At 42.8% G+C, this 25,182-nt stretch overlaps 1 protein-coding gene across 7 annotated transcripts in view; it reads right to left on the bottom strand.

The window, feature by feature from the left end:
• ksr2 (kinase suppressor of ras 2) overlaps positions 1 to 25,182 on the bottom strand; it is a 119,254-nt gene that overhangs the window by 48,376 nt on the left and 45,696 nt on the right. For all 7 annotated transcript variants that reach the window (XM_079872426.1, XM_079872425.1, XM_079872428.1 and 4 more), the window contains exon 6: positions 15,376 to 15,551. In XM_079872426.1, coding sequence (XP_079728552.1) covers positions 15,376 to 15,551 — 176 coding nt within the window. The remainder of the gene's footprint in view (positions 1 to 15,375; positions 15,552 to 25,182) is intronic.

Raw genomic sequence — 25,182 nt, 5'->3', positions numbered from 1 at the left:
TCGCCCAGCCCATGAACGGAAGAAGCGACACCCCTAGTGGAGTGGGCTTTCAACCCGGGCGGGCAGGGCACGCCTTGGGCTTCGTAAGCCAAGGCAATGGCATCCACTATCCAGTGGGCCATCCTCTGCTTGGAGACAGCCTTTCCCTTCTGCTGGCCTCCGTAACAGACGAAGAGCTGATCTGAGGTCCTGAGGCTTTGCGTTCTGTCCACCTACAGACGCAGAGCGCGAACGGGACAGAGAAAAGCCAGGGCTGGGTCTGCCTCCTCCGAAGGCAGCGCTTGCAGGTTCACTACCTGGTCCCGGAAGGGAGTGGTAGGAACCTTGGGCACGTATCCGGGCCGGGGTCTCAGGATCACGTGAGAGTTATCCGGGCTGAATTCTAGGCACGATTCGTCAACTGAAAATGCATGCAGGTCCCCTACCATCTTGATAGAGGCCAATGCAACCAGGAGTACTGTCTTACAGGACAGGATTTTTAACTCAGCTGATTGCAGAGGCTCAAAGGGTGGTCTCTGAAGTGCCGAAAGGACCAGAGACAAATCCCAAGAGGGTATAGAGAGTGGGTGAGGAGGATTCAGTCTCCTCGCTCCCCTCAGGAACCTGACGATCAGGTCGTGCCTTCCCAAAGACTTACCATCAACACCATCGTGATGTGCGGCAATAGCGCCAACATACACTTTAAGGGTGGAGGGAGACAGCCTTTGCCTCAGCCCTTCTTGCAGGAAGGAAAGCACGGCTCTGATAGAGCAACATCGGGGGTTCTCCTCGTGAGAGGAGCACCAGTCAACGAACAGGTTCCACTTCAACACATAGAGGCGCCTCGTAGAGGGGGCTCTAGCAGAAGTGATGGTGTAAACTACCGCAGGGGGTAGGTCACCTAGAACCTCCGCCATAGGGTGCCCTGTCTCTGAGAGAGCAGGTCCTCTCTCAGAGGGATGGGCCAGGGAGGGGCTGTCGCGAGGAGCACTAGTTCCGGGAACCAGGTCCGGTTGGGCCAATACGGCGCAATTAGCAAGACCTGCTCCTCGTCCTCCCTGACTTTGCACAAGGTCTGTGCAAGAAGGCTCACTGGGGGAAACGCATACTTGCGTAGGCCCTGGGGCCAGCTGTGTGCCAGAGCATCCGTGCCGAGGGTCCCCTCGGTCAGGGAATAGAACAACTGGCAGTGAGACGTGTCCGGGGCAGCAAACAGATCTACCTGTGCGGTCCCGAAGCGCCTGAAAATCAGCTGGACCACCTGGGGATGGAGTCGCCATTCTCCCGGTAGCACCTGCTGCCGTGAAAGCTCGTCGGCTGCAGGGTTGAGCAGGCCCGGAATGTAAACGGCACGAAGCGACCTCAGATGCTTCTGACTCCAGAGGAGGAGATGGCGGGCGAGTTGTGACATGCGGCGGGAGCGTAGACCACCTTGGCGGTTGATGTACGCAACGGTCGCAGTGCTGTCCGTACGGACCAGTACATGCTTGCCTAGTAGCAGCGTTTTGAAGCGGCTCAGCGCAAGACGAACTGCTAACAACTCGAGGCAGTTGATGTGCCAATGCAGTTGAGGCCCCGTCCACAGACCTGAAGCTGCATGCCTGTTGTACGTGGCCCCCCAGCCGGTGGCAGAGGCATCCGTGGAGACCACAGAGTTGTTCCAGGGGAACACCTGCCCGCAGGAACCAAGGGTCCGACCACAAGCTGAGAGTTTGGCGACAGTGCGGAGTCACTTGGACCCGGCACGAGCAGCTCTGCCACGCCCATCTCGGGACTCGATCGTGGAGCCAGTGTTGGAGCGGTCTCATATGAAGCAATCCGAGCGGCGTAACCGTGGCTGCAGATGCCATATGCCCCAGGAGCCTCTGAAAAAGTTTCAGTGGTGCCACTGTTCTGCGTCTGAGCGTGCTCACGCAGTTCAACACTGACTGGACACGGGCCTCGGTGAGGCACGCTGTCATGTTGATCGAGTCCAACTCCATACCGAGAAAAGAGATCCTCTGCCCAGGGGTGAGTTTGCTCTTTTCCCAGTTGACCCGAAGCCCTAGGTGGCTGAGGTGACTGAGCACCATGTCCCTGTGTTCGCACAACTGCTCTCTCGACTGGGCCAGAATAAGCGAGTCGTCGAGGTAGTTGAGAATGCGAACACCACGCTCACACATGGGAGCAATGGCCGCCTCCGCGACTTTCGTGAAGACGCGGGGCGACAGGGCCAGCCCGAAGGGTAAGACCGTGTACTGATATGCCCACCCCTCGAACGTAAAGCGAAGAAACGGTCTGTGTCGAGGGAGAATCGAGACATGAAAGTACGCGTCCTTCAGGTCGATCACTGCAAACCAATCTTGGGGACGGATGCATTTGAAAATGCGTTTCTGCGTAAGCATCTTGAACGGTAGCCTGTGAAGGGACCGGTTCAGGACGCGCAGGTCCAAGATTGGTCGTAACCCACCACCTTTCTTGGGTACAATGAAGTACGGGCTGTAGAAGCCGGTCTTCATATCGGCTGGAGGGACCGGCTCGATCGTGTCCTTCGCCAGTAGGACTGCGATCTCTGCCCTGAGCACAGGGGCATTGTCCGCCAGAACACGGGTGAACAGAATGCCCTTGAAAGCAGGGGGACGCCGGGCAAAAACTTACAGGCCTTGGACGGGAGGCGTGGATTACCCCGCCAAGAGGAGGCGGACGCCGGACACAGTTGCATCGCAACGGCCCGCTCCACTGGGGGGATATCCACATACCCCTTAGCTGCCCCGCCGTCGAGGGTGGCGAGGGGGGAGGAGCCACTAAGACGGCTTCGGGCACTATACGGTGCCTTCCACGTCCTAGAAAGCTCCTCATACACCTCCGGAAAGAAAGGTACCGGGGCGGCGCACTGAGAACCAGCACGGCCCGCCCCGAGAAACCAATCGTCCAACCGAGAAGGTTCGGGACGTTGTGGAGGTCGGTCTCGGACAACGCTACACGCCCCGAGGGGGGTAACACAGCCGAGTCGTCATCTCCAGAGGACTGAAGCTCCCCCTCCGATGCTGCGATCGACATCTGGTCATCAGGAGGAGCCCCAAAGGAAACGGTTGGTCGTTCCGGAGAAGGACCAAGACGTTCGCTAAGGGACTCCAATCCTCAGATCACCCTGGTCATGCACTGAAGTAGGTCTATTCTGCGGGGCAGAATAAACACTAGATCGGGGCATAGGCGAGGGGACTGCACCTCCCTTGAGGTAAGCGAGTCTCGATCTAAGCGCTGAGATAGTCATATTCCCGCAATGGGAACATGAACTATCCACAAAAGCTGCCTCAGCGTGTTGAATGCCCAAACACGAGAGGCAACTACTGTGGCCATCTGCTGGCGCCAGGGAACGACGGCATCCAGAAACGCACAAGCGGAATGACATCTTGAAAAAGACGCAGGGTCACGCTTGTGTTGCTCTTTTAGTGAAAACAAAAAAATAGAAAAATAACTCTCTCAGTGCTGAGGCACCCAGGGGTAGCCGCGGTGTGAATGAACACACAGGGAAACGCCCACCGAACCGACACACACACACACACAGACACAGAACATAGTGCTGTGAAAACAGCAGTTGTGAGCTGCAATGCTCGCGGCCACCGCTGATCGCGCCGTCACACCAACACAAGGAGAGTCCTCTTCTCGTTCTCAAAGGCAGTCTTTTCCTGTAGAGATCGGAAGTGAAAGCAAAAGCTCGGCTCCGAAGTGAAAGACAATGTGTGCGTGCGCCTGCTTCCTGTTTATACCCGCGCTGCGGGGCAGGGGCGCGTGACGCGATTCACGCACGCCAACGTTCATTGGCTCATTCTGTAGACACTCAAAGTTGATAGGGCTCACTGAAGTGATCCCAATTACGTCGTCACGTCGACGTTACGTCGAACATGAGCGACTGAAAGGGAACCACTTTTAGCAGCAATAAGTTGAAGGACTCGTTTTCTGTATGACATTTTCAGTCACTCACATTGTTCTGGAGGAATTTTGGCCCAATCTTCTTTATAACGTGATTCAGTTCATTGAGGTTTGTGGGCATTTGATTTTTGCACAGCTCTCTAAAGGTCCCGCCACAACATTTCAGTTGGGTTAAGATCTGGACTTTGACTGGGCCAGTCAAAAAAAGTCAATTGCAACACCTTGATTCTTGTCTTTTTCAGCCATACTGTTGTAGATTTGCTGGTGTGCTTGGTATCATTGTTCTGTTGCATTGCCCAATATCAGCTGTCAGACAGATGGCTTCACATTTGACTCTAGAATACTTTGGTATACACAGGAGTTCATGGTCGACTCAAAGACTGCAAGGTGCCCAGGTCCTGTAGCTGTAAAACAAGCCAAAAATCATCAACCCTCCAACAGCGTGATGGACAGCTGGTATGAGCTGATATGCTGTGTTTAGTTTTCACCTAACTTGGCGCTGTGCATTACGGCCAAACGTCTTAACTTTGGTCTCGTCTGTCCAAAGGACATTGTTCCAGAAGTCTTGTGGTTTGTTCAGATGCAACAAACCATACTTGTCCCATCTTTTTTTAATTGTACTGCCCTGAACTTTAACATTTAACATGTTAACTGAGGCCTGTAGAGTCTGAGGTTTAGTTCTTGGGTGTTGTGCGATTTTTTGCATGGTCTGACCTTGGGGTGAATTTGCTTGGACACCCACTCCTGGGAAGATTGGCAACTGTCTTGAATGTTTTCCACTTGTAAATAATCTTCCTGTAGAATACTGGACTTCAAATTGTTTGGAAATAGCCTTGTAACCCTTCCTAGATGGGCAGCAACAATTGCTTCTCTAAGATCATTGCTAATGTCTTTCCTCCTTGGCATTGTGTTAACACACACCTGAATGCTCCAAACCAGTGAACTGCAAAAACCTCTGCTTTTATAGAGGTGATTGCACTTGCTGATGATCAGGTAAATCAAAGACATTTGATTAGCAGCATTTGATTGCTACTTACCCTCTTTATTCGTATGGAAGCAACCTGTACTCAGTTTGCCACTCATGGCTTTTGCATTTTGGCCGAGTTTTGTTAAATAAATAATAACAGTAATATGTCATGTGTGTCAATTATTTTACAGTTAGATTATTTACATGTGGAAAACATTCATATAACCTCAGAGGAATGTTTTCCACATGTAAATAATCTAACTGTAAAATAATTGTAAGACCTGCCTGTAAGACTTTTAATATGTGTGTGTGTGTGTGTGTATATATATATATATATAGGTTACACTTTATTTTAAGGTGTCATTGTTACAGTGTAATTATACATTTAAGTACTGAGGAATATTAAGCAACTACATGTACTTACTATAGGGTTAGGGTAGGATTAGGATTTGGTTGTGGGTTAGTTGCATGTTATTATGTGTAATGTACTGTTATTACTATAGTAAGTACATGTAACATATGTAACAAGGACACTATAAAATAAAGTGTAACCCATACATATATACATGTATACATATATACATAAATATATACAGGTGATGAATACACTATGGTTAAAAATAATACAAGTTATTTTAAAATAGTTTAAAGTGTGTAAATACTAATAGGCAAAAACAAATGACCAATAGTATAAACTGCATTATACTGCAGAGATAATGTTAGACAAAACCCTTCCTTGCCTGTTTCTACGGTAACCACTCAAAGTTTTAAAGAAGATGATGCAAATTATAACAAACTCCAGAAATTTTACAAAACTAATCTTACATTTACTATAATAATAAAATACATTGGTAAAGATTAAACTGAAATAAAAGCCAATTGAAAAATGATGCAACATCTGACAACAGACTTTCAAACAGTATTTTGAGAGCATCCATCAAAAAAAGTACTGTGGTGGCACCAAGGCATACAGATGCTATCAAATAATACCATTGTACTTTGATATGATACAGAATGATCACCATATTAATATACCATGTCATGTACATGCAACTTGAAATACTTTCATCCTATGAAGAAGCGGAGAGAAAGAGAGCAGTCTTTCATTACAGACCAGAATAAAAATTTTACCTAACAAACTCATTGTCTCACAGCAGGTAAATATTTTATCCGCAGGCGTAGAAACAGACCTACTAGTGAATACAAACCAGCATCACTACTGAGCAGGCGAATTTGTGTTTAATTGGTGCAAATATTGCTAAAAATAAGAAAACTACTAGAGGCAGGCATCTAATTTGCAGAAAAACATTATACATTTCTCTCTTTTGCTTTTTGAACCAACAGTCAGTCATTAAAAACCAACATGTTGACTCAATCACTCAATTAGCTATCAAATTTAGACGACATCACAAGCAGGAGTTTGTTCGAGCCAGATGAAGCAACAGTTGGCCAATTTTCACGATCAGCCAATCACATGCCAATGTTAGTGATATACATATCACAGGCATCTTACAAACAGACAGACTAAACAAAATGATTTGTAAAACAATGACTAACATAGTGATCCACCACTATTCCAGAACACAATATTGGATATTACACATATTGGATTTAAAGTTTAAGATTTCAACTGAGGCTTTTTTCAATAGGGAAATATGAGTGAGTGACACTAAGTACATTTAACACCAGCTATTGACCTGCTCTTAAACAATTCTATGGATTTGACTGACAGCCAGATAAATGGCGTTATAAAGGTGCTGCACTGCTTCTTTGTGTCATGGGGATAAATTGTTGCAGTGAAGAAATTACAGTCAAGAGTTGGCTTTTGCATTAGTTTAAATTTTTTCTATATAGCTAGAAAATAAATTGACACACTATTCAAAATGTATGGAAGAGTACAAAAAAAAGTCCTCAAGCTTTTTAGAAAGTAATACAATTAAATGGAGAACAATGGAGACTTAGGCTTGTAAGTTGTTTTGTCACAATTCTGTTTAAGTTGTTTTTGATCAAATATCAATTAAAAACTTGTGTACTCGAACTGCGTCAAGACGCTGTGGGAACGCTCCTGCGCGATTGCGTCGTGAAGCATGTGTATAATCAGTCCAATGGAGAGACGAGATGTCATAGGCGGGTAACCGACCAGGAAACTATAAAGCACACCTGAAAACAGACCGCAGATCTGTGCCTTCAGCAAGCGCTTTCTGTATACTGTTCCTGTCTATTTATTGTTGTCTGTCATTGCAAGCACAATATTTCACAGAAAGATATATATATAAATGGTGAGCAAGCAAGATTTTAAGCGGTGTGTTGTTCCTTGCCCTCGTTTCATCACGGGTGGGGACACAAACCAGCTTTGTGTTACTTGTTTGGGAGTGGAGCATGCCCAGTCAGTTCTTGAGGGGGTTGACTGTGAGCATTGCGAAAAGCTGTCCATGAGGACGCTCCGCTCCCGCCGGGCGTTCTTTGAGGAGGACGGTTCGGTGTGCGCTCCCCAGGGTGCTGGTCCCTCTGGTGCCGAGGCACAGCGGCGACGCACATCTTGGGGCTCGCAAATTGATCTGACAGCGGGGTTTGAGACGGGCCCAGCCCTATCTCAGCCTTCACCTGCCAGATCCAGTGCCTTATCTCAGGGAGAAGCACGCGCAGCGGTTTCTTCTCCCCGGGATGAGGCACCAGTGCTGCGATTATCCAGTTCTGAGGAATTGGATGTCGTCAGCATTGATGCAGGGGATTATGAGAATTCGCCATCTCATACCCCTGCTGATGAGGAGCTTATGGAGGTTGTGACTCGCGCTGTTGCCAAATTAAATATAGATTGGCCAGCTGAGGAACAAGAGGAATATAAAAAGAAAAGTTTACTAGATGAAAGATATTTACCATCTAGGTCACAGCCTCCTCGTCAGGGCTTGCCGTTTTTTCCCAACCTCCACACTGAGGTGGCGAGGTCGTGGAAAAAGCGGTTCAGGCTGCGGCATGCTTGCATACAATGTCAATCTTGCAAGCATACAAGGCTGATCTGCTTAGGGACATGGATGATTGTGATGAAGTCAGCACTGACGCAATTCGAGAATTGCGTCGCGCAACAGATCTGTCTCTCCGAGCCACCAGGAGATGGGCAAATCAGTAGGCCGGTCTATGGCAGCCCTGGTGGCCACGGAGCGACATTTATGGTTGAATTTATCTGATAGGAAGGATAGAGACAGATCTGTTCTTTTGGACGCTCCGCTTTCGCCTTCGGGTGGAGAAGAAGCAATCAGCGGCGTTCAAGAAGTTTCTTCCTCGCTGATCTAATGTCCCCCGTCGGCCATCTACAAGCTCCTCGCAGCACAGAGTGCAGCAAAAACAAAGCGTCGCCACTGTGGCAGTCACAGTCGAAGCCGGTTCGACAGGCAAGATCTGAGGGCTGTCATCGTCTCTAAAAAGGCTTCGACAAAGAAGAAGTCCTGACGCCGAGGCTAGTCCCCTTCGGGGAGAGACAGGTTCCCGTTTCTCCTCAGCGCCCTCTGGGGGGGCGACTCTCTGAGGAGGGTCACAGTGCTGCCAGTTCGGTTGTTCCCTGCTGGTTCGCCGCTTCAGGGCACCCAGGTGCCTGTACATCTCAACGATCTTCCGAGGAGGGTCGTAGAACAGTCAGTTCAGTTGTTCCCTGCCGGTTCGCCGCTTCAGGGCACCGAAGTGACTGTTCGACCAAATCCAGAGGCCAGTCTCGAGAGACTGGTTCCCTTAGTAGAATTTCTGGCAGCGTGGAAGCTACTGCCAAATATATCTCATTGGGTCCTGCATACAATAGAAAAGGGTTACAGAATTCAGTTCGGTTCTCGTCCGACCAAATTTCTAGGGGTCCTCGCTACGGTGGTGGTCCCCGAGCAGGCTCTGGTTATGGAGCAGGAAGTACAGACTCTTCTACGAAAGGGGGCCATAGAAAGGGTTCCTCCTCCCAGCAGGGAATCAGGGTTTTACAACCGGTACTTCATTGTTCCAAAAAATGATGGGGGGGTTGCGTCCTATTCTAGATCTGCGCCAACTAAACCGCAGGGTCCAGAAAATCAAGTTCAGGATGCTTACACTCAAACAGATCATGTCACAGATTCAGTCCGAGGACTGGTTTGTCACGATAAACTTAAAGGACGTTTACTTCCATATATCCATCCATCCTCATCACAGGAAGTTCCTGAGGTTCGCTTTCGGGTGCGAAGCGCACCAATATCAGGCTCTTCTGTTCGGCCTAGGTTTATCACCCAGCACTTTCACAAAATGCATGGATGCAGCTCTAGCTACCCTGAGACTCCAGGGCATTCCGCATGTTGAATTACATCGACGATTGGTTGATTTTAGCTCAGTCCGAGCAGATGGCGGTTCGGCATCGAGAGGTTGTTCTGTCCCACATAAAGATGCTGGGGTTGAGGCTCAACGCCAAGAACAGTGTGCTCCTCCCGTCTCAGAAGGCCACTTTTCTAGGTATGGTATGGGATTCGACAACAATGCGGGCACAGTTGTCACCTGCACGTATTACTTCAATTCACTCAGCCGTAAATGGGGTAAAACTAGGCCAGTCACTCACTATGAAACAGTTTCAGAGACTGTTGGGTCTCATGGCAGCTGCGTCCAACGTAATAACTTTTGGCCTCCTGTACATAAGACCCCTGCAGTGCTGGCTCAGGTCCAAGGGGTTTTCTTCGAGGGGAAATCCGTTTCACATGATCAAGGTCACGCGGCGATGCCTACGTGCCTTAGTCATGTGGAACAAACCTTGGTTCCTCGCCCAAGGCCCAGTGCTGGGGGCTTCTTGTCGACGTGTAACGCTATCGATGGATGCTTCCCTCACAGGTTGGGGGCGATCATGAGTGGTCACTCGGCGAAAGGGCTATGGCAGGACAATCTACTTTCTTGGCACATAAATCGGGTAGAAATGATGGCGGTGTTTCGAGCTCTCAAGCACTTCCTGCCAGACCTGAGAGGTCACCATGTGCTTGTCCGCACTGCACTGCACTGAAATGGAAAATGTTCTTTGCTTGGTGCGGATAACGCCAACTGAATCCTGTTTACTGCCCTGTTGGTACAGTACTTGAATATCTGCAAGAACATTTTTCTGCGGGGTTATCTCCTTCCACCTTGAAAGTATATGTGTATATGTGGCAGCTATATCTGCTTACCACACTCCTCTGGGTGGTGCATCATTGGGGAGAAATCCTCTCATTACTCGTTTTCTTCGTGGCACCCTGAGGCTGAGGCCTGCACTAGAGCACCGGCTTGGGATTTGGCCGTTGTACTGGAAGGCCTGGCTTTGGCTCCCTTCGAGCCCATTGAAGAGGTTTCAGAAAAGTTCCTTACACTAAAAACTTTATTTCTCATTGCTATTTCTTCTATCAAGAGAACTGGAGATTTGCAAGCCTTGTCGGTTGCTCCTTCGTGCCTAGAATTTTAACCTGTTATGGTGAAAGCCTAGCCAGGCTAACGTCAGACCTCTTCTCATTGAGACGTGGTCTGGGAACCACATGTTCATTTTCTCGTATTTGAGGCGTGGTTTACGAATGCCCAGAGCCGTTTATTGGGCGCTACGAATGTCTATCAAATGCGCCTGTACGTAGCTCATAGCCAATCGTTTCAATTATACCAGATGACGTATGTAGAGCGACAGAAATTCGACGAGGAAGAAGATGAAATAAACTTGCGTTCTAAACTACTTAGAACACTATCTAAGGCTGCATCGAAAGGCAACTTCGCGTCTGATGCCATGTTGGATCCATAGATATAAACAAACTGCTTCGGTGTGTCGCATAGACATCGTCATCGTCTTGCTGCTCCCTCCTCATTCTGTGATTGGTTCCCTTTTTGAGGGGAAAATCTGGTCCATGGTATCCAGGCTGCCTAGCAGCGTGAATAAAATCGCGCTGCGCACAAGGCAGCATTGGGAAACCCAGGCTAGTGAAAGCCTTTCTTCACCCAAGGCTGGGTATATATTCCTTAGGTCCCTACTAATGTTATGGGCCCAATTGTGCTGCAGGCCTTCTGTCCTCCACCTTTTAATACACCAGATCAGGAATAACTTAATCCGCTGTGCCCTGTGCGGCCTTTGGATGCTTACGTACACAGAGCTGCCCTGTGGCGTAAATCGGATCAACTATTCATCTGTTTCTGGTCACCCAGAAAAGGTTACCCTGCATCCAAGCAGAGAATGAGCAAGTGGATAGTCGAAGCTATCTCACTTGCTTATGACGCGGCTGGTCAGCCTTCACCTTTGGCTGTACGGGCCCATTCTACTAGGAGTATGGTTGCTTGAAAGGCTTTATAATTGGGAGTTTCCCTCCATGACATCTGTGATGCGGCAGGCTGGTCCTCACCGCATACATTTGTTCGATTTTATGACTTGGATCTAGGCTTCACTCCGGGGTCTAGGGTGCTTGCTTCTTAGTGTGCGCAATGAATTCACACAGAACTGATATAATACTGCTGATATTTACGCTACGCCATGACGCACTACGCTACTTCTGACGTCACAAGTTGCGTAAGTTGCACATTAGGCGTAAGTAGACTGCGAATGGCCGTTTGGCCAGAAGCTAGACTTTTACTTTGTAACGTGTTAAATATTAATATTTTTCTTACACAAACGCATCGCTTCACTTTAGAAGGCCTTTATTAACCCCCCAGAGCCGTGTGGAGTTCGTTTATGATAGATGCCCTTTTATGGACTTAACAGAAACAGCAATTCACTGCCATTATAAAACTTGGAAAAGCCAGGAAATGTTTTAATATAACTCAGATTGTATTCGTCTGAAAGAAGAATGTCATATACACCTAGGATGACTTGAGGGTGAGTAAATCATGGGCTAAATTTCATTTTTTGTTGAACTAACCCTTTAAAAGTGGCCTTCTCTCTTGTGAAGTTATGATATACATACATACATATGGCCAAAAAAGTCGTTGTCTGGATTTAAATAGGCAAATGCTTCAATCATTATTGCAGTGATTATTATGTTTCTACCATGCTACAAGTTTGGCAACAGTTCTTCTAACCCTAATTGATTTTACTTTAGAGTGCTTGACTCTTGCATTGAATGAATGAGGCATTTATATAGCGCTTTCATATGTACTATTGTATACCCAAAATGCTTTACAACCACCACCAGTGTGCAGCCTTCACTTGGATGATGCAACGGCAGCCACACACCAGCTATAGGTGGAGCGGAGAGAGAGTGATAGAGCCAATTCAATGGAAAGGGATTATTAGGAGGCCATGATTGGCAAGGGCCAATGGATGGAAATTGGCCAGGACACTGGAGTCGCACCCCTACTCTTTACGAGAAGTGCCATGGAATTTTAAATGACCACAGAGATTCAGGACCTCGGTTTAACATCTCATCCAAAATGACAATCTAACACATTGTCAATACAAGATCCAAACCAAAAATGTTTGCACCTCTTGATGGAAATAAATGTTGTGATGTTATTTCAATCAAGAGGTGTATAAATTTTTGGTCAAGATCTTGTATTGACAAGACACTCTGTAAAGTCTACTCCAGCACATCCCAAAGACTTTCAATGAATGTAAGATCTGGACTCAACGATTCTTCATGCTCCCTCCCAACCATTCTTTCACAATTTGAGCCTGACTAATCTTTACATTGTCATCCTGGAATATGGCCATGATGTGTCTTCCTACATGATTGTTTAAGAAATGAAAAGCTACACACTCCATCAATTAGTGTTAGAAGAACTGTTGCCAAACATATAACATGCTAGAAACAAAATAATCATTGCAATAATGATCAATTATTGACTCTTAAGCATTTGCCAATTTAAATCCAAACAGCGACTTTTTCTTCAGTTGTGATGTTAAAAGTTAACAGTTAAACTGCACGTAATCATTTCAAAGTATTGCACACACTACTTGTATCCTGTGTGCACGTCAAGAAGCTTGAAACCGTGAAACACAGGCCTCCGGCACACTGTTGCTTGCTGTGTACAATAATACTGTCACCACATGCAGAAAAAGCAGACGCATTACCAGGGCTGACGACACTCGTGAGGCCTGGTTACTGCCAGCGCGTCCGGCCTGGAGCCCCATCGGGACGTCCAGAATGCAAGTAATGCCATTACAGAGGCTGCCACAAACCCAATGAGATTATAAACCTGCAACTGGTTTATCGGAAATTCAACAATAACGTTCTTTCATCTTGTTTCACAACAAGCCCTTGCGTCCCAAACTCTGGAGGAATTTGGTTGTTTGGGTAAAAAATCTTAACAGCAAGGATGTTATTAGTTACTTTTATGAAATATAATATGTTACGTTACTTTTGCATTACTTTTTCTCACCTGGGCTGGGCTTGTTTGTTTTTTAATAACAAAATAACACATTTCTATTTTTGGCAATGTAAAAGCCCTTTTACACCAAAAATGAAATTACTCAGGACAGAAATAAATTTAAAACAATGAAACTTAAATGTGATGTTTTTTGCTTATACTGTAAGTATGATTGAATTGGATCATAGAAGATCAACATCAAGGACATTGGTTAATAAAGTGAGATTAAATGCATAAATTAGGTGTCATTCAACATTTTAATTATTCCAAGTTTGCTTAATAGTTTGCATTTCACTGTTTTTATTCATTTTGAGGAATACTGAATCTGTATTTGTGAGTAAATTTATGAGTAAATACCTGCTCACATTTAGTCTAGAACTACAATGACGATCATGTTTACACAGCGCACAAAACGCCTCTGTAAATTTAAAAGTAATGCGTTACTTTACTTGAAAAAAGTAATCTGATTATGTAACTCACATTTCTTGTAATGCGTTACTCCCAACACTGGTTATTATCGTCAACTACTATTATCAAAAACTACTAATACTACTATTAACTATTAATACCTCTATGCTCATTGAAATATGTACAAAACATTCAGCAGATTGCTAAATCTTGGAGGGGGTCTATCATTCATAATTCTGGAAACAAGCAGTCAAAACTTTTCCCTCCATCTGTACGATAATCTCATTCCAATCTCAGTCTTTTGCGTCACTCTTGTGTCATTCCCAGTCTTCTCACATCCACACTGCTTCCGTTCGGCCCATTATTCCTCTAATAGCCCACGCTAAGAGGCCCCCGGTGTAGATATTGGGCTTGGACAATATGCGCTTACACGCTGCCAGGTGTCCTGGGACACGTGTAGGTTTGGGACGCTGCCCTTTAATAGGTAATGAGAAGGGAAGTCACATTTTGAAAGGAAACGACAAAGAAAGTTGTAATTGCCCGACATGCGTCATCAGACATCTGTCTACACTAACTGTGATCTAATGGTGTTGACCAACCTAGAAGAGTTTCAATGTCTTTAAACACGCACATGGGATAAAGCTGAACAATGTTACTCTAAAAGAAATTCAGATCAGGGAAAGTAGACAGAAGAAATGCATAGTATTTATTAATTGCTTAAAGGGTAAGTCCAACCAAAAATGAAAACGTTTCTCCTCCTCAAACCTTTAAGACTTTCGTTCATCTTCAGAACACAAATTAATCTAAGAGATTTCTGCCCCTCCACTGAAAGTCTATTCACCTAAAGCTCTGATGCTTCAAGGAGATTGGTAAAGAAATCCAAAAGAATTGAGCAGTTTAATCCAAGTCTTCAGAAGAGACACGATCCCTTTATATGATGAACAGATTTAATTTAGGCTTTTATTCACATTAAACATTGATCAGCAAACATACATAGTGCACTCAAATCTGGCAAATGGAAGTGCAAGCATGCTTTCAATGGAGGGACAAATTGATGTTTCAAAGATGAAAGAAAGTCTTACGGGTCTGGAACGACATGAGAGAAATTGATGACAGAACTATGCCTTTAAGTAATTAGTAAATACTATGCATTTCTTAAGTATATTTCTTATGAATTTGAAAAGACAATTCTCAACATGAATCATACTTTACAACCCATTTTAATTCTAGTAGGCGAAATGATTCAGGATATTCAATGAGCAAAAACATTCTTCTTTTTTTTTAATCAGAATGGTTTTTGTTCAAACTTTTAAAAAAAATCCATGGATATCACTCCCATACCAGAATAGAGGCAGGTGCATAAAAGGACATTAAGCAGAGGAAGTTTTTCAAATTTAATGAAAGATTATGAAGTCAAACTTTTTTCTTTGGAATAATGTGCACAATAAGACCAGGAACATGCATTAAAAAAATAAAGAGGTGAATTCAGATTACCCGTTGACTTAAACTAATAATCTGTGAGGTATTATATAATTAATAAATAAATATATATTATATATATTATTCATTCATTTCAATCAGTAGTGTATATTTGGGTAAAGCATCCTTTATGCTTCAGTGTTTACTTGATATGATGATGACGGCAGATTGCTTTGGTGTTCAATCTGGATAGTTGCATGTGTTTATTTACAGGCAAAGGATCACACGCACCATGCAAGGTTCTTCAGAAGTTAAAAGGTATAGGACTGAAAGGAGAACCCAAAATAATGTGTTGTCCTACACAGAGGTGAATGGATGTGTTTACTCACTTGCTGAGGGGGTGTCGGAGTGAACTGGTGGTGTCGAAGGGACAAAATTAGGGAAAAAGAAGGAGCGAAGTGAGTGGTCGGAGTGGAGAGGAGAGCGCTGGGTCGGCAAGTTTTCACAGCTCCCAGCAACACTGCTGTGGATCTTCAGGTTCAACGGCTTGTTCTTTTTTTTTGTTCTACAAAGAGAGTTAGAGAAAAAAACAAATGAGCCCAAAATAAGACAAGATCACAATGTTTACAATGTTTTATCTACAGTAGTTTCCAAACACACACTTGCACATCAAGCTCCATGACAGATTTAGCTTCAAAACTCAACATAAGTAAACCCACATGCGCACACACAAACTCATGTAAGGATGCACAAAAAAAGAGAGAAAGAACTATTTAAAATTACGTGATTAGGGTCGGTTGAGCGTTGTAACTGATTAGTTAGTTAAGAGAATGATTAGAGAAATTACTCGCTAGGCCCTTCAGTAATGACAACTGATCCTAATCAAGAAGGTTTTGTGTTGTACTTCTTTTCACAAAGTATGGTAATTTCACTGGTAATTTGAATTTATTTTGGATTTGTGAAAAACTAGATTAGACATTCTGTAAGATCAAATAAAAACAAAAAACATTTAGCAAATAAATCAGCATTTTTAACACACTGTCAGTGAGCTTGCGTTGAACTGCAGGGCTCAGTCGTGTCAACTTTCATTGACCACTTCAGTGATTAAAAACAAGCATTGGCATTGGCATTACAATGTAAATTGTATTAATTTAAGCATTTAAAGGTAAATTGAACTCAAATTATGATTTTCGTCATAATCCTAAACTCATGTAGGCTATAACAAGACATTTCATGCTACAGTTTTTGTAGCTGTACTTCTCACAATCTTAACACTGTTAAACAAAGTTGTTTGTAGCATCTGTGAGAAACCATTTGATTGCAAAAGAATAAAAAGACCACAGGTTATCATCAGGGCTCAGTCAGCAATTAAAAAAACACATTATACCCAGGGCTTAATTTGTGCCAGAAAAAGCTGGATCCGACGCCTCTGATATACGATCCAGCACCTCATTTGGCAGACTGCCCATCTCTCATACACCACTGAAATATGTTTATGTTATGACTTGTTATTGTTATGACTTTATGTTATGACATATGTTCAGGAAAATGATGTATAATAACTATAATGTTGTTAATAACTTGCTATGTTAAATGTATAAATTAATTATTAAGAAGTGGAAGAAATGCAGCTACAAAGTGGTCCATGCCATGTTTTGGCAAGGATTTATTGGATTTGACCACTATTCGCATGTCCAAAGCATGACAAGCAATATAAAGAGAATATATATAAACTTTGATGCACTTCTGTTAAGCGGTTTTCTGAAACTAATGGGTGGGTGCATGTTTGCAAGGGCAGATGTCTTACTGTTCAGAGAATATCATCATGTCACCTTTCTCTTAAATATCTCATTAAGTCTATCATTTTAATAATCAACATAATAATCTAATAATGGTATAGACTTCGAAATATCTATAACCAAACAGTTGATGGCCACATTGACTTCCACAGTATTATTTAACCCCCATACTATGGAAGTAAATGGTTTGGTTACCCATATTCTTCAAAATATCTTCTTTTGTGTTCAGCAGAAGATAGAAACTCATACAGGTTTGGAACAACTTAAGGGTGAGTAAATGATGACAACATTTTCATTTTCGGGTGAACTATCCCTAACACATAACACATCAAATTAAAAAGTGTATCTGTCCTGCACACAACATTGTCCATGATACAACATTATGAATATATCATATTGATATAATAAATAAACAGCATACTATCTTCTGGGCCAGATTGAACTCATTCACAAGCCAAATTTGTGTTTGACAACCCAATATTAAAGTCTAACTAGACTGAAAAACATTTGTTTACCATATTAGAAAGAGCTTGAGTTGACATCAAAAGAAAAGTGTGAGCATCAAACCATCCCTGATTGGTTCTTTTCATTAGTCAGATCACTCTCTGAACCCACTTCTAAATGTAATCAATGAACACATTGCATTTGATTTTACCCGGTTTTAATGTGTTGTCTTTTTGGTAAAGGCATTGAAGTTTATAAAGCTTTGAACTAGGAGGGAGATGCAGACATGTAAACTAATAGCGAATTAAAATGGGAACTCTTTCAAAATAATGCAAATCATAAACATGAAGATTCTTTTTGGTAAAAAGAATTATTATAATCCAAAAAAGGGAACTAATGTTCACCAATGGTTGGATGTTTTGGTGCATTGTGAGCGTGTTTGCGTGTCTACCACCGATGACAACGATGTGCAAGACTCTGAGAGGCGAGCACAATGCATTAGTGTGTGGATATGACAAATCCTGACAGTGTGTGTGAGAGAAGCTTTCTTATTGTGCAGGGATAAGCAGAACGATGAGGTGTGTGAACGCAAAAGCAAAGAAAAAGGGAGACAGAGAACAGCAGAAAAACAAACAAATAGACTGGCAGCAAACTACTGATGACAGATTTTCATTCTTTCTTTTATACGTTTTGCCTTTTTCCTTTTTTTGCCATCTTGCTTTCTTTATTTTATTGTCTTGCGGTTTAAGACTAGGTATAAAGTGCCAAATAGTCTGACATTTGATCAAAATATTACACCATGTGAGGTTTGACATGGATGTTAAAACAAAACAAAAATTGATCGGGCAGTCGACTGATTGATAAAAATTATAATTAAATAACGTGACATTTGAGAAAGGCCCTCAAAATGAAGATAATTCAACCTTAACCAAATCATTGAACAAACTTTAAAAATAGTGTCTATTCAATAAAGTCAATAAAATTAATATATTAATATATAATTTCCATTTCACTGACCTACAGGCCACGGGAATAAAGAGAATGTTATAATTAAAATAATTTCATTATTCTCATGATACATTTTTGCATGTGAATTGTCAATTTGGGCAGAACTATCCCTATTGATGTAAAACATAAAATTAAATTAAATGAAATAACATAAACAAAAACAAACAAATTAATTACATAGCATTGAATATAAGTCTATCACTTACCTACAGACCACAGGAATAAACAGTACATTTTGGAGAAAAATCAAATATTGTCATGATGCATTTTTGAATGAGAATTATCAATTGTGGGGGAACTATCCTTTTAAATGTAAAAAATAAAAATTAAAAAATGAATAGAATTATACATTTTAGAAATATAATATAAAATAAAATAAAATAATTTTAAAACATAAAAAGAATGTATATTAATAGCATATATTATATTAGTGTATAGTTTTACATTTAAAGAAGATTTATTCCCAAAGAGGGAAAATAATGCAACTCCAATGCTTTACTGACTCTGTCAATGAAAGCAGCCCCGGTGAGCGTGTTGTTTTTGTAGAGCTGTCAACGTTTTTTGGAAATGATCTGTTTGTTTTGTGTGTGTGTGGCAATGCTGTCACTGATGACAATGATATGAAAGTGTCCAAGCGCGCAAGGCATTAGTGTGTGGACATGACACATACTGACAGCAGATGTTCTTGAGGTGTGTGTGTGTGTGAGTGAGTGAGTGAGTGAGTGAGTGAGTGAGTGAGTGAATGAGTGAATGAGTGAATGAGTGTGTGATGCAGTACTGAAGGTTTTGGAACATGACGCAAGCAGGAAACGTGACAGAGAGACCTTGACATGCTGTTACTCCTAACCTCAGAAACTATATTTTAAAGAGAAAATGATCAAGCAGCTAGTAACTTGAGGCCATTTCTACAAAATGAAAACCAATTAGCTTCTCTACAACAGTTATTTTTAGAAATCATGCACATGTGATTCTAACAGTGCTCATATCAGGTAAGGAGACAGTGAACACAACTTTCACAATATGAATGAAAGTTTAGTACTTAAAATTTGGGGTTTGTTCAAATCACTAACCCTAAGTATGAGCAATAACAATAGTAATGCCTGCCTTCAAAAGCACCATATAATTGAAATAACTGGTACTTTAGCAGAGTACTTTAACAGTTATATACTGTATATTTATGTATGGGACTCATCTATCCATCTTTCCATCAATCTATCCAGCCATCCATCTTATTTCAAAACTTTCAAACAAGACTTTGTCAAGCCAACATTCAAATATTGACAAACTTTCCTATTCCACACTGAAAAAATAATTTTTCGAACACTGCAAAAAATGCTTTTCTTAGTATTTTTGTCTTGTTTCCCGTACAAATATCTATACATTCTTAAATCAAGATGCATTCACTAGATAAGTAAAATGACATTAGATATTATGTCTTGTTTTCCGGTAAAAAAAAAGAAAAGTCAAAATAATTATTTTTTTTAAACCTTTATTTAACCAGGAGAATCCCATTGAAATTAAGAACCTCTTTTGCAAGGGTGACCTGGATGAGTTTTTGCTTAAAATAAGCAAAAGTATCTGCCAATGGGGAAAGAAAAAGAATCTTGTTTCCGTTTGAATTTTTGCAGTAAAGTTGTAAATAACATTTTACAGAAAAATACAATTTCAGTTTTTCTACTTCAAAAATGTCATGTTTAATCCAAAGTGTTACTTACTGTTTTTTTGCAATTGTTTGTTTTCAGTATAGTTAAAATTAGTTATATGAATTTGTTTTAATTTTACATCCTTTCAAATTTAAATTGCAATTATGTATTCTATTTGCTACCTCAAATAAATGTACTAATTGGACTGGAATTCAAAAGGCATTCTCAATTAAATTCTGAATAGTGCACAACCCTGCCCTTTGACACAAAATCTGCCCATAAACATCACATTATTGAAGCAAACTGCAGCTGGCCACTTTATATCGGTCAAATGGCATCTTCCTGCCTAGGTGGGCGGTTCTTCTCTCTGGACTATGCAGTAATGAGCAGTGAACTCAATGCCGCTAGACTGGTTATGTGAGACTGGAGCGTAATGCCTACCGTGGACTCTCCCCTCAGTAAGAGCAGTGCTAATAGGGAGGAACAGGGATAGTTAAGCTTCATTAGACCTCAGCTACGCTCATTATTTGCAACTCTGCTCTGCAGAACAGTGGGAAAATGTGCCATATAAAGGTGAAGGAGAGGAGCAGGAGGGCAATATAATTTTTCTACTTAAGGTTTTATATTCAAGAAAAGAGCAAGAGACTCACAACATAGACTGTAAATGAGAACAAACAAAGTTTGTAATTACGTTCGTCTGCAACTGTTGTGCAAGATTATTAAAGACTGAGAATAAGGTAACACTTTACAATAAGGTTTCAGTTCGGGTCTCGCCCGCCCAGGTTTATGGGGGTCCTATCCACCGTGGTGGGCCCCGAGCAGGTTCTGGTAATGGAACAAGAAGTGAAAACCCTGTTAGAGAAAGGGCCCATAGAATATGTACCTCCCTCCAACAGGGAAGCCGGGTTCTACAGCCGGTATTTCACAGTTCCAAAGAAGGGTGGGGGGTTGCGTCCCATTTTGGATCTTCGAGTGCTGAACGAAACATTATGCAGCTAAAGTTCAAAATGTTAACACTGAGACAAATCGTGCCACATACAAGACGGCTAAACACCAAGAAGAGTGTGCTTTCTCAACTACAGAGGACAACCTTTCTAGGCGTGGTTTGGGACTCAATGCCGATGCAGGCACGCCTGTCACCAGCACGCATAGAGTCCATCCTTTCGGCTGTGAAAAGAATAAAGCTAGGCCAGTCACTCACTGTCAAACAGTTTCAATGACTGTTGGGTCTGATGGCAGCAGCGTCCAACGTGATACTTTTTGGACTGTTGTACATGAGACCCCTGCAATGGTGGCTCAGGACCAGAGGGTTTTCCCTGAGGGGCAACCCCTTTCGCATGATCAGGGTTACATGGCGGTGCTTGCGTGCCCTGGCTATGTAGAAGAAACCTTGGTTCCTGTCCCAGGGTCCCGTGTTGGGAGCTTCTTGTCGTCGCAAGATGCTAACGACAGATGCCTCTCTCATGGGCTGGTGAGCGATCCTAGAAGAGCGCTCAATTCAGGGTCTGTGGAGGGACCACCATCTCTCATGGCACATCAACCGTCTGGAGATGTTGGCTGTATTTCTTTCTCTAAAGAATTTCCTCGCAGATCTCTGCTTGTCCGCACAGACAGCACATCAGTGGTCGCCTATATAAATCACCAGGGGGGTTTGCACTCGCGTCCACTCTGCAAACTGGCACACCAAATCCTCCGGTGGTATATAGGAGCAGACATCCTGTCGAGACAAGGGCAGAGGCGTGGGGAATGGAGACTCCACCCCGAGGTGGTGGAGCAGATATGGAGGGTGTTCGCAAGTGGATCTGTTTGCGTCTCGAGAGACATCTCACTGTCCAGTTTGGTTCTCCCTCACGTATCCAGCTCCTCTCGGACTGGACGCTATGTTACAAACGTGGCCGAGGCACGGGCGTCTTAGGGTAAAGACCCGTTGGTGTCTCGTTTCCTCCGTGGTACTCTGAGGCTGAGGCCTGCAGTTCGTTCCAGGGTGCCGACATGGGATCTGGCCATTGTCTTTCAAGGCCTTTCCCTGGCTCCCTTCGAGCCATTGGAGGAGGTTCTGGCCAAGTTTCTGCCCTTCAAAGCTTTGTTCCTACTCGCTATCACTTCTCTTAAAAGGATAGGAGATTTGCAAGCACTGTCGGTTGCACCCTCGTGCTTGGAATTTGCACCTGGCATGGTTAAAGCGTTCCTTCATCCTAGACCAGGCTAGGGTCCCCTGCAACTAAGCAAAGAATGAGCAAGTGGGTGGTCGAGGCTATTTCACTTGCTTATGAGTCGGCCGGACAGCCTTCGCCTATGGCTGTCTATTCCCACTCTACTAGGAGTATGGTGGCCTCCAAGGCCCTTATATCAGGAGTTGCTCTCCAAGATGTTTGTGATGCGGCAGGGTGGTCCTCACCGCACACATTTGTGAGGTTCTATTCTTTGAACTTGGACTCTACACCAGGGTCCCAGGTGCTCTCGTCCAAGTGCTGCTCCTCGCGATTTCACACTGGACAGACACTTGTCGCCATGGTGGCGTTGGTATAGACGTTCCCTTAGCGTCAATCCGACACAGCACGAGTTCCCTTGAAAGGGAACACCTCGGTTACGACTGTAACCTCGGTTCCCTGAAGAGGGAACAAGACGCTAAGTCACCTTGCCATATCTTCTACGTGCCTGTCAGCGACTACTTCAGACTTTTACGAAGTGTTATTGATACAGTTTCCACATGTTCACCGCAATAAATTAGAAAAATACTCAGTAAATAAATAAGTACAAGTAAAATAATCGGTTTGTTTGATGGACATGCACTTATTAATGCTGATGGTGAGGAATTACAGTTGCAACATCTCATAATATACCTCAAACTGAGAAGCGTATCACTGAGAAACGTCCTGCTCGAGTTGTCCTTGCGATGGAGGTTCGGGTTGAATAACTAGTTCTTCCAATGTTTCATTATTGGACTCGCACTCAGATTGATGTGGTACAATCAACGTCATTGTTCGTTACTGTGTTTAGTTTACGGTGTAGGAAGCCTCAGGACACGCAGAGTTGACGTTGTTATGGCAATGGGTGGTTTTGTTTTCGATACACACGCTGCACGCGGAAGACCAATCACAACAGACTGAGCTGTCTGGCCAATCAGAGCAGAGTAGCTTGTGGAAAGGAGGTATTTAGACAGATTGATCTGACGAGTCGTTTGAGAAAATGTGGTGATGTGCAAATGTATATTATGAGAAAATGAAACTGTTTTTTGACCTTTGGTGCATGTCAACCTGTTGTAGGAGACTCCAAAACAACATTAGGAAACTTTAAAATGGCATACTAGGGGCACTTTAACAAATAAGACATTATTGTGAAGTGTTACCTAAACTAAAAACAAAAACTTTCCATGCTAACCATAGTTTCAGATAAAATGGCAATCAGCAGCTAATAAACACTATATCATTATTTATCACACTTTTTGTTTTTTGAATCACCTAAAAATAACAAGCAACAGCAACTATGACACTTTGGTGGAAACAATGGTTACCATGGTGAATTTCTGAAGGGGAAGAAAGGCTAATAATCTGTTATGACTTTTTCTTCTTTTCTTATTAAGCTAATAAGTAAAAAAAAGAAAAAGCGATATTATATAAAAGGGAATTTCATAACAATCTAATAAATGAGTGTGTGTCTCTTTAAATGAGCAACATTTCTTACTGTGATGGAAGTAATAATTCAGATCTCAGTCAGACTGCACTGCATACATATCACCGAGATGAAAGGCAGATAGGACGTGGGATCTGATTCATTGATATAGCTGGTCTCCAGATACCCGTTCAGGGTCTCCTGGCAGGTTTGTGTCCGACAGCTCGACTCCCGTCAGTAGTTCACGGCTGTGATAAATCAATGATACGCAGGGATGCAACTGAGGCCGGTCCCTCTTAAACACTCATTTAAATTCGCAATCATGACTCCAATCTGTGCGGGAGGGAGAAGAGAGCGACTCATTACGAAGGCCAGACTGGGGAAAGGAAACCGGCCACACTGGTGCTTATACGCCTTTAACCTGACCGCTCATTAATGGGACGGAGAAAGAAAAGGCTGGCATTAACATGGATGAGGTTTTCTTAATGGCCCGATCCCTCAAACACACAGTGCTTAAACACATGTGCAAGGAGATTTACAGCCTAGGCCCTAGCACATATAATACATAGAATCTTCTTTCACCCAAAATTGAAAAGGAAAAAATGCAAAGAAGAAAAATTACATGGACCCTTTTCACATTTCCGGGTTTGTCAGAAGCGGAAGTCATCATATAGTTGGGTAAAATGCTGGTGAACTGAAACTACAACAAATATATTTTTTTTGCGTTCACATTTGCTCAGATAACAAAAGAAAAAAAATCTATGATAGCGTTTCTATGAGTTCACAAAAAAATGGAGAGATTGATTATGTTGGTCAGAAGAGAGAAAGATGTCAAATTTGCCGTTGCATTAGAAACACTCGCAAAGCAAACTAACTTATAAACTAGTTTTCTGAAATTGAATGCCAAGGTAATGAAACACAATGTATTTTGTTATAAATTTACATTACATTTTTTAATAATGAAAATATAAGATTTAAAGATTTAAAATGTTAAAAACTGTGGAAACGCATCATCACAGTCTGTGAAAAAGTATATATCAATTAAAATGTAAAGAATTTATACATCCTGGTAGTATTTGTTCTCTATTTAATGTGCTAGTGCTACAATGCAAATTTATTTATAATTTTTTTTAAATCATGGTGACTGTAATACAGCATGGAGAATCTTTAATGATAATACGGAGAATTACAAACTAAAAAATAAAACATTAAAATGTATGATAATGAGAATTGGGAAATTTGACCAGATCGGAGTTCAGGTGCAGGTCAGCATTAGAGTCGTGATTTGTGTCTTGAGAGAGGAACAGGTTTGTCCTGACTCTTGGGACTGTATTGGGACTCTATTGGACATGAGGATTTATGAGCTGTTCGTGCACATTTTGAAGAGAGAGGCCATTAAAAGAGCTTTTAAGACTGCACAGCACTGCTGTGCCTTTTTTAATTCTCTATCGGTTGTACACTCGATAGTGCAGTGCATTGTGGGATTGAATGAGTGCATTCGTTAAGATGTATTATGGATTTGGACACCACTACAAACGGCTGTCCCCTCAAATAGTGCCCTATTAAAGGGTATAGGGGGCGATTTCGGACACAATCGTGGTCAGTCAATGCTGGTGATGAGGGCTAGATGAGTTCCAGGCGTGTGTGGTTATGTGCCAGGGAGAATAATGGGAAATGCAGTCTTTGACAC

Source organism: Squalius cephalus (genome assembly GCF_949319135.1).
Source record: "Squalius cephalus genome assembly, chromosome: 5".
Taxonomy (NCBI): Eukaryota; Metazoa; Chordata; class Actinopteri; order Cypriniformes; family Leuciscidae; genus Squalius; species Squalius cephalus.
This window is presented reverse-complemented; position numbering and strand designations above follow the sequence as displayed.